At 35.8% G+C, this 10,326-nt stretch overlaps 2 protein-coding genes across 2 annotated transcripts in view; one reads left to right on the top strand and one right to left on the bottom strand.

The window, feature by feature from the left end:
• Window positions 1–90: 90 nt before the first annotated feature.
• Window positions 91–5,451, bottom strand: LOC108764746 (protein PFC0760c). Its single transcript, XM_018513108.1, has 4 exons — window positions 5,236–5,451; window positions 4,677–4,797; window positions 4,303–4,557; window positions 91–4,009 (listed from the first exon to the last, which is right to left on the bottom strand). Exons 1-4 carry the CDS (start codon window positions 5,287–5,289, stop codon window positions 216–218), a joined length of 4,224 nt encoding a protein of 1,407 aa, XP_018368610.1. The 5' UTR covers window positions 5,290–5,451; the 3' UTR covers window positions 91–215.
• A 3,519-nt stretch (window positions 5,452–8,970) lies between these two features.
• LOC108764768 (uncharacterized) overlaps window positions 8,971–10,326 on the top strand; it is a 9,833-nt gene continuing 8,477 nt past the window's right edge. The window contains exon 1 of the mRNA XM_018513146.1: window positions 8,971–9,254. The gene's annotated coding sequence lies outside the window, so the exon portion shown is untranslated. The remainder of the gene's footprint in view (window positions 9,255–10,326) is intronic.

The raw sequence follows: 10,326 nt of genomic DNA on the forward strand, positions 1-10,326 counted from the left end.
TTAAAGACTAAGGCCTGTTTTCACAATATATGCTTACTTTAAGATTAAAGGTTACCAAGAGATTCATCAATAAAATTCATTCATGAATTTCTTGGTAGCCTTTAATCTTTAGATAACCATATCTTGTGGAAACGGACCTAAATGTCTGTGTTATAAGTTAACAATACATATTTTTATTATTGAGAATATATTGTTGAGAATACCTAATTTCTCCCTTAAGAGTAACAAGAGTTTAAAGGTGGCACGGGATCGTTGTTTAAAAATTCCTCCATCAAACTACTGTCGTCAAACGAAACCGGTGTTCCTGTATCATCATTTCTATCATAAAAACTATCGTCTTGCTGGAGCTCATCGTTTGAATGTATCTTGAACATTTTTTCTGCCAAAAATTCATTTACTTCTTCATCTTTATTTTCGTTCTGATTTTTTATGCCATCTGGTATCATGGTCTCCAATTTTAAAATTTCGACACTCCGACATTGCGAAATGCTATCATAAAGTTGTGGAATTGTATAATTCGTATCTTTTAAATTCAATTCCGATTTTTTTCTTTGATCATTCAACGTAGTTGCGTTATCTGAAAGCTGGGTTAATTTTTGTAGTTTTTCACCACTCGATCTTACTGCATGACAATTATCTGATTTAATAAGTGACGATAGACTGGAGGAAGATAATTTCGAAGAATTTTTACAAACATGATTAAACGTACTTTTCTCAGTTTCATTATCCAACGTGTTAAACTGTTTATTATTATTATTATTATCGGATAATTGTAATGTATTGTTACCAGTATTTTTGAGAGATAAATTATTCTCGCACATCTCACTTTCAGAATGAACATCGATTGTACTTAAATATTTTTCATCTCTCGAATTATCTAATTTTTCTAACGAATTAACATACGATGTAACATTTATGTTATCTAGACAATTATCGTTTGAATCCAGTGGTTGCTCAATTTTGTGGATTGTATCGTCAATATCCGCATTTTTATACAAAGAAATTCTGTCACACTCGTTCTTGTTTTCTTCTTTGAAATTTATATCATCCATCTTAAGTTCTCGAGGTTGAGAATTATTACATTCATTCACATTACTTACGTCTTCGCGTTCTTCGATCGGCAATGCAACATCGCGTATACTTCCTTCTGTCTCGATATTGAAATTTCTTAATGCATCTGTGATCAATTGAACTGGCAAATTATCGTTAGTTGCATTATAATTTTCCACGCTATTATAATTTTCATTGAATACCAAAACATTCGTCATTTGAATCCTTTCAATACTCGAACGCGTGTTTTCCTGAGTTTCAACAATCATCGAATCTTCTATTGCAGTTTGCGATTCGTTGGAAACCTGTTCCTGATCAATGACTATTATACACAGATCGTGATCGTGCTCGCTTGTGTTATTACGATTGTCATTAGCGTTGAATTGCTCTTCAAGATTGTTTCGATCGTTTCCCATCATCCGTTCGAGATCGCAGTCGAATGGCGAGTTCCAATGGCGCACGACCACCTCATTGTTCATTTGACAGACAAACTCCGTGTCGAAGTCTTGCCGCAGGAACGTCGGAAACCTCGAGAAGAACTCGTCGATCCTCGTCTGGTTGTGAGGGCGACGAAAGACCCGCGTTATGATCTCGGGTTTAAAGAAGAAAGCGCTGTGCAACATGCTGGCAGTGTTGTCATCAATAATATCGTGTTGTTGGCTTTCGCGAAATCTCTCATTCTTTAAGAATTGGCTTTGTAGATTCTTATTGATGAGTATAATACCCCGCGGATGAACGGTCCATTCGATGTTTCTCGTAATCTCCCAGAGATTTAGTGACATACGTGCCTGTCTTGCGTAACGATCGTGTAGACCAAAATTGCTGTGTATGTTCTGATGTGTGGAGATCATGGTACTCTCACAACTACTTATTGAAAGATGATTAGAGACGCTCGCTGGAGTCTCGACAACTTTTTCACATTCCGATAGCGTTTCATCTCTCGATGAATCGCGTTTTCTCCTAGTTTGCAGCTCTCTCTTGCTTCCCGATCGTTCAAGTTTGTTATGAACTCTCGAGGTACTTCGTTCATCAATCGATTGCTGGAAACTTGACGACAAATTATATCTTCTCGGTCTCTCCATCTCCTTCTTATCTTCCAATAAGGAATCATTATAAGTTTTTAAAACTTTCATGCCTGGTACTTTGGATTCCTTCTTCAATCGTCCGTAATTCAACGATGAATCTCGGTCCTCTCTTACTTCCAATTCTCTCTTATCATCTGACAAGGTAAGCTCGTTATAAGCTTTTAAAGCTTTCAACTCTATCGCTTCGCGTTGATCGATCAACAGTTTCCGATTCGCCGGCAGCAGATCCCGCCTTTTTCTCGTTTTCGTTTCTCTTTTATTTTCCAACATAAAATTATTATTGGTTTCTAAAGCTTGCATGCTCATTTCACATGCCTCCGAATAATTCTTTTCTTTAAATAATGCCACATTGTGAACGGAACGCAAATTGACCGGTCGTTTACTTCGTTTCTGTTTGTATTTCAATCTGTGTCGCTCACTCAAAGAATCGCTCATCATCGACTCATCATAAGTTTCAGTCTGAACGCTCTTTCGACAATTTACAACAGACAACTTATCAGATGCATCAAAGACATTTTTTGCATATCCCGAGGAACGTGCAGTTTCAGCTAAAGACTTGCTTCCCCAGGAGTGCTTACCGTAAGATTCTTCCCATTTCTGAATTTGCTTCTTTAAACGGTACACTTCTGAATATTTAAACGCGGATTTGTCAATCCTGCTTCTCTGCATATTGACGATAGGTCTAAAAGATCCAAACTCTTTTCTATTAATATCAAGTTCAACGTTTTTACCATTGATACCGATTGATCGCACGTGTTTCCCATTTTTCGAACTGTTACGCAAAGCACGATGGCACCCACATGAGATTTTCAGGATCTTATAACGTTCTTTTTTACTTGTGCTTGAAGTAGTTGGCGTTAATTGTGTGTTGACTTCATAAGGGTACCCTTTACTATCGACTTTATCGATCCACTTCTGTCGGTTTACAGAAACGGGACAGAACTTCGCTTCTAATTTTCTTATGAGGGAAGCACATGGTTTAGCCTCTGTGTTTCTTGCGTTCATACTCTGAAACGAAGGACACTGCACGATCTTTTCAACTCCTTCCTTTTTCTCTTTCCTTTTCTTCTTCGATGTCGCATAAATATCATGAGATTCCGTTGATTTCGCGTGATCTACTTTGTCAGATGTGACGTTTTCGCTTTTCAACGAAACATTTTTCTGATTTTCGGTCAAAATCTGTTCTTTCTCGTCAACCAGAATAGTTTCTTCATTACCTTTTTCTTCTTTTTTTTTTACTGGAATATACTCCGTAATGTCTTTTTTTCTCAAGGTACTATTCACAATTTTTGTTGAATTATCTTCCGTTAGCTGTGTATTTCTTGCTGCATTGATTATTTCTTCTTCGTTCTTTTCCAAAGGAAGTTGCTTCATTACTTCTTTTATCACTTCAGGTGTTTCCGCATTCGCAATCGCGTCTTGTTCGTTCCAGTAAGATCGCTCTTGTATCCTGGCACGCGCATCCATCACATCTTCCGCGGTTACATTCAGCATCCTCATTGATTTTTCAGCCACGCTCAAATCGTCGGAATTGTAATCGTTCGTGCCATTCGCGCCATTCGCGCCATTCGTGCCATTCGTGCCATTCGTGCTACTTGTGTCGTCAGTGACTAAGGTCGTCAAGGATTTCGCGTTCGTTCTGCTGGAAGATTCCTCAGAGTGCCTGTCCAGATTTAATAGACTCGCATACTTGCCTCGTCTAATTATCGCTATACCAAGACACTCATCATCCAGAGAACGACCAACTCTGCCGGGAACATTAGCGATGCTCGCGATACTTCTCTGCGCTATTATTGTAAATCTGCGGATTTTTGCCACCTTTTGTAGCTGCATATACCATTTGAATGTCGTGACCAATTTGCCGATCGAGATACCTGGAATAGTTAAGGTTTTTGCAGCAAAAAAGGAACATGTGATTTAATCATCTATTCTCTAAAACTTTTAGAGTAAATCTCATTCTGAAGAGTGAAATTTTCTCTTAGAGATTAAAAATTGAGTCACTCTTTTTCAAGATTAGCTCAATTTTCGTTCTTTAGAGTGAGATTCCACTCCAAGAAACTTAGAGAATATATTTGCACTACATCTGTGTACCTCTTATTACTGACCAATTCCATTTCTATTTACCAATTATCATTATTATTATTATTATTAATATTATTATTATTACCTAGACTTATTATTTTATCTATAATAAACTCAACAAGGAGCGATGTCGGGAAGCTTTCCTTCGTAGCATGCCATAGCAGCAAAGTAATTACAAACACGACAACTTCCAAAATGATATCTTTAAGAAAACTGAGTATGATCCAAAATATGAGCAAATTCTGCCAGCTTCTCGTCACTACTGTGTAAATATTAGCCACGTATGCGAGGGGCAAGATGCGATCGATGATAAATCGTGTGACGACAATCCATGATAGAACTGAAGAAATTTTTCATCCTTAGCTCTTACTTCTATGGCAGGAATATTTTTAGATTATACCAGCAGATACAATAAGAATTGTATCTTTTTATGTCGAGTATACAAGACAAAGTGCTAACTCGTCTTAAGCCAGTCGATATTCTCTACATCCAATTCATCGGATTGTGAAACTGAGACGTTCGAGATCTTCTTTAGCTGCTGGTCCCACTTGAACCAGTTCCAGTTTAAAGTGATGCTGGCCTTGATAAATGATGTAACACACTTAATTTGAGTAGGATAAATATCAATGCGCAAATTTCAAATTCTTGATGTTAAAATTGAAAGTCGAGGTTAATTTTAAAAAATTATTTAAATTGCTAATAAAATAATTAAAATAGAACATAACTATCAAATATTAGAACATAATTATAATATTATATATTATATTGTAATTACAATAATTATATATAGTAATTTAAATGATCAATATGTATGTAAAAGTGTACAATTGTAACTAATAAATATGCAACATTATAATATATATTGTATATAATTGAAATGTGTGCTTGTTGAAATTAACCTTTAAGATTTACAATTCTAAAAGTATTGTAAAAGAATTGAAATCTTCAAGTTTTATTTAAATTCTATAAAGTACTGTTACTAGTCGTGCATGTACGCTATTAAGATTGAGATATTTACCAGGCCTAAGACATTTACGGATAATATTTGTAGTTCAAGAGGCAAGCCAAACATCGTGTAGCCGAAACTTTAAAACCAATTTGACTTCGAATTTATTTTCCGCCCTTAAAATCATTCTCGACTTAAACTTTTTAATTTTGAACTTTTTTTATTAGACAAATTTTTTTTTGTAATGTAGTCTACTTAACCTAATAGGTTAAGTAGACAGAACAATTGCACGTTTGCCTGCCATCGATGGACATGTAAAATTCGGATATGTTTTATTTTCTTAATGTAAATCACGCTGAGGACGGAGCATTAAAATTTAAATTTTGAAGATTTTCAAAGTTTTAGATTAAATGTTTAAAATTAAAAATGAAGAATTTTATTAACTATATAAAAATAAGTAAAAAATAAGACAATAAGAATCTTATAAAAAATAAGAAAAATGTATTCTTAACACATTTGTACAACAAAGGTAAGATAACGTATGCCTGAAAACCTGCAACTGGTTTAACACTTCTGCATTTCAAGAGTATCTTGAACGAGAGAAATGCGCTATTAATTATAACCATAATCTTTAACTTATTCTTTTCATTTTTATCAAAGATACACTTTTAAAAATTATCCTTTTTTACATTTTATATAATATTAACTTTATTTTTGAATGAAATTATCCGCATGGATTATTAATTGCAATTACAATTAATGCACAATTCTACTTAGGCCCTTTTTCCGGCAATTAGCTTTTTCATGTAATATTGATCGTAATAGAGATGATTTATAACATGTAACTTCTTAAAAACATTACATAAATTCATTTAATATTGTATTCATTTATGTATAATAAAAAAAGGAGCAAGTTATTTTAATTTTTATAAATATCAAGATTTTGTAATTAGGCTTTTATTCCGCCCATCCCTTTAATTCTGAACTTGTTATTCTTTCAACATTTCTCAAAGATATGCTTTCTAAAAAATAATATTTTTTTATTTTTTAATACTATTTTATATTAACATTTACAAAAACAAAATTCTAAAATTGTTTAAACTTATTTGCAGTATGTTTGTATATCTTTTTAAAATACCGTTATAACTAAGGAGTATATTTTTACAATATTTTGCAAAGTTGACGCGCGCGGATTATAATTCTCAAAAATTATGATAATTACAAAATATGTGGTCGAGAACAAATTGGCTGTACTAAACTAAATCCAATTATTGCAATTGTTATTTTCCATTCTAGCATAAACATTGCAAAAGCGGTTTTACTTTTACATACGATAGACATATATCTTTTATACTAATAAAAAGTATATTATATATATGTGATATACTTTTTAATTATATATAATCCATAATGTAAATATATATGCAAAAAATGGGAGGTTTAATTACTCAGAGTTGCCGCAGCGAACGCTCGTTTCTCAGTTGATATGGAATAGTCATCCACACGCCAATGTAAAACCATTCATTACCTTTGTGCGCAAATATAGCGGCAATGTCAGTCGGTTCATCGCGGTGTTATCTCGAGGTCACGCAACGTGCGCAAACTAACGAGCACGTTAGTGCAGCACGTCGACTCCGTCTTGGACTCTTTCTTCTAGAACCTATAGCGGAAAATTACATTGTGGCGTAACAACGATATACATAATTATACACGTCACTCTCTGTAAATCGCGATACACATTTGCAGATAGATTGGAAAGGGTATATCTTACTAGTATCATAATTTACGCTTTTCATAAAGCAATTTTACTCGTATCACATTTGTATGTCCTTATAATTCAGTTATATTCCTAAGAACGCAGAAACATTTTACTCTTGACCTTGCAACTACGTCTTAGAATATTGTGAGTTTCTCATTTTATTTATAGTATTTGCAAAGCGGTAAGTTTTCACGCGCAGAAAATTTCAATAAAATGGGCATGATTTCTCATCAGGAAAACTGAACGAAATGTCGAATAAAACATACTTTTTTAGATCTGTAGGAAAGTTACGTAAAATTTCATTAATCGTCGCCGCTCGGCTCCTCGGAATTAACGACCGTGTCGAAGGAGTTTGACAGAAAGATGTAGCTCGCGTGGAAAGTCGCGGACGCCGAGACTTTCCCGGGGGAGCGAGACGCGCGACGTGTTAGTACAGAGAATCGGATGAGCGGCAAAGTTTACCCTCGGCCTGTCACGAGCGGCTCCAGCCAGCCACGCGTTCCTCGGAGCGGGAGATAAAGTCTCGCGCGGAGAGAGATTCGTATAAAAAAGAAAAGCGTTCTCTCGAGTGCAGCTCTGGATGTACCGGAGTAGCGCAAAGGTCATGTTATGACCAATCATATCATATTAAAGAATTACACTAAGCTTACTTATTATATATTTATTACTTATAATATACTTATAATACATTTATAACTCAAGCAGAACAAGTCACGATAATGTCAAAATGACATTAAAATGAATCGAAAATGATTGAAAAACGACTTTTAATGATTATTTTGGAGTCATTTTGATCATAATGACTTCTACTTGGATAATTACTTATAATAGGGGAGAATGATCTAAATCGGATCTATTTGCAGTTTTTGCTCTCTGTATAAGGCGTAAATAAAGTCCGGTCGTAAAATCAAAGGTGTCGTTGGAAAGATCATTTAATTCCCTTCATTTTTGCTTAAGATTATTTTGACATATCTCTCACCTGTGTAAAACTATAATGGAAAATTCAAAAACGCTTTTTCCGGTTCGAATCGGACCATCCCCTGGTCCAAATCGAAAACTTCTATTTTTATGGAGTTTTAGATAGAATTTTAAAATATCGTAAATGTATTTTTCTTAGTATTGTCAATATTGAGTAAAAAGTAGTTGTATTAAGCAATTCGATAGTCAAAGATAAAAATTTTTTCGGAAAAAGAAATTACTGACTGTTTATATTATTAGAATTGAAATCAATAAAACTCAACTAATCTGAGTCTAATGACTCATGATATTTTACTGATTTAATTGCTTGGACCAGATCTGATCAGCCGATCACCAGTACTACAACCAGACCTATAAGTTATTCACTGTACTGTCCGATTTGGACACGGGTCCTTTCGAACTTTGGAACAAATTTTACAATAAACCGCAAAAGTGATCATAAAATGCTTGATATTTTTTAATTCTACAGTCTTTAATTATCTTAAATCAATGACTTTTCAAATTTTTAATACTTTTTAAATAATGACTTACGAGGATTTTTTTTTTAAATATCTTCGCACGAAGATGGCTAAAATATTTGCCTCTATTTTATGAATGTTATGACAGAGTAACTGTCAAACTGCTATCACATGTTCGATGTCTTATAAGTTTACATTATAAATAGTACACAAATCTGCTAAAGCGTATTCATTTAAATTAAAAAGGTCCTATTTGGAACACGAATCCGATTTAGACCACTCTCCCCTATACTTATTTGATGACAGACAATCAGAAGAAAAATAGTGGTAAAAATGGCCAATGGTAGGAAAGTTGTCGACGTTTGGCTGAAATAAAAGGATCGCGCTACTCTGGTACATAAAGAGCTCTACTCTCGAGAGCCCCGCGCTCTCCTACCGCCTACCGCATCTCACGATCGCGATACATCGCCTGTTCGCGTAAGTCGCGGTAGCGCACCGCGGCGCGTCCACCGCGTAGGCCTTCCCGTCGTCGCCGCGGTGTTGGTGTACACCCGACCCGTGGCACCGATGTAGGTGTGTTGGACGGCGTCGTAGGTGTATGCCACATCGCGGTTTGGCGCGGCCGCCGCGGCACTGTTCTTGGCACAGTTTCTGGTCATCTCCTATTGCGAGCGGAACGCGCGCGCGTGCTGGACCTGCGTGCGATCTTTTACCGCGTCTCTCGCCCTCGCCCTCGCCCTCGCCTCGCCGCGCCACGTCGCATCACGTCACGTCACGTTCCGCGGTCTCGTTCGTGTGCAGCATCCGCGTACGTTTTCCCGTGTAGGCACGCACGGTGCACCTGCGCGATCGATCCCGAGGGAAAAGAGAGAAGATCTCGCGCTCTCTGAAGAAAAGTGAGTACGCGGACAATCGCGAATCGCCGATATGCCTTCCTGCCGCGGAATTTTATGATCGGTAACGTTTAACGCGCTGGATCGCTATTATTGTATTATTATTGGCAAATTGAAGTGCTCGATACGCGATATTATAATAAGACCAACGTTTTCTTTCAACTGAACGGTCGATCAAACGTTAAATTGTCGGTGATAAAAGGTAACAGAATGTAAACAGTGATGCGTAAACAAGGAGGCTTGGATAGTGATGTAACCGATCATTCAGAGAGCGTTTTACAGTACTGTAATAGCTCGATCGCGACAATCGCATTCGTACAGAATTTTATTTTTGCTCTTACCGTTCGATCGCTATTTCTGAATCATTTTAAATTATTGATTTGACGGAGCTATCATTATATGATGACTATTATTATTATTATTATTATATTCTATATATATTAATTAATAAAAACAATTATATGTATTTAAATATTTATATATGTATAGATTTTTTATGTATATTTATGAATGTATATAGTACGAAAAAGTACTTCGATAAACTCCGAAGAGAAGTTTCGTAAAAATTATAAAGCACAAGAAATTGCGTTTAAGTGTGCGAGGTAAAGGAAGGTCGCACGTTAATCGTGACTAAGGTATAAAAATAAAATATGTGCAATTTCGCATAGCAAAATCTTTAGATGTGCTTCGTAAATACGCGTGACTTGGAAAGACCATGTCTTACTCGTATCGTAATTTACGCTTTTCATAAAGTAATTGTGACAAGAGCAATTGTGACTTGTCACAACGATGTATGTATTTTTGTATGCACAAGTGTTTACAAATTACTTAATTGATGCTGGCATTTCTCATATTCGTATAAAATACTCGAGACGACTTTTGCGTGTGTTTTGCGGAATCGCGATGGCTTATTAACATCATTAGCAGGAGATCTTCTAAGACACGTGACAGATCCGATAAGATTTACAAAATCAACCTACTGTTCGCGCGCACGAATGCGCAGCAGCATCCTCGATCGCGTGCAAGTGATGGAGTATTTGGGTGCTTTCCATTTGATGACATAAGTCGATACAAG

The sequence above is a fragment of the Trachymyrmex cornetzi genome, unplaced genomic scaffold (genome assembly GCF_001594075.2).
Source record: "Trachymyrmex cornetzi isolate Tcor2-1 unplaced genomic scaffold, Tcor1.1 scaffold45, whole genome shotgun sequence".
Lineage (NCBI taxonomy): Eukaryota > Metazoa > Arthropoda > Insecta > Hymenoptera > Formicidae > Trachymyrmex > Trachymyrmex cornetzi.

What these genes read in the sequence shown, in the direction of transcription:
- LOC108764746 (XM_018513108.1), bottom strand. Translation starts at nt 5,289, where the DNA reads ATGTTTGGCTTGCCTCTTGAACTACAAATATTATCCGTAAATGTCTTA. An exon ending in TATCGACTGGCTTAAGACGA is followed by an intron (nt 4,558 to 4,676) that starts GTTAGCACTTTG and finishes AAATTTCTTCAG; the next exon opens with TTCTATCATGGATTGTCGTC. An exon ending in AGATAAAATAATAAGTCTAG is followed by an intron (nt 4,010 to 4,302) that starts GTAATAATAATA and finishes TAACTATTCCAG; the next exon opens with GTATCTCGATCGGCAAATTG.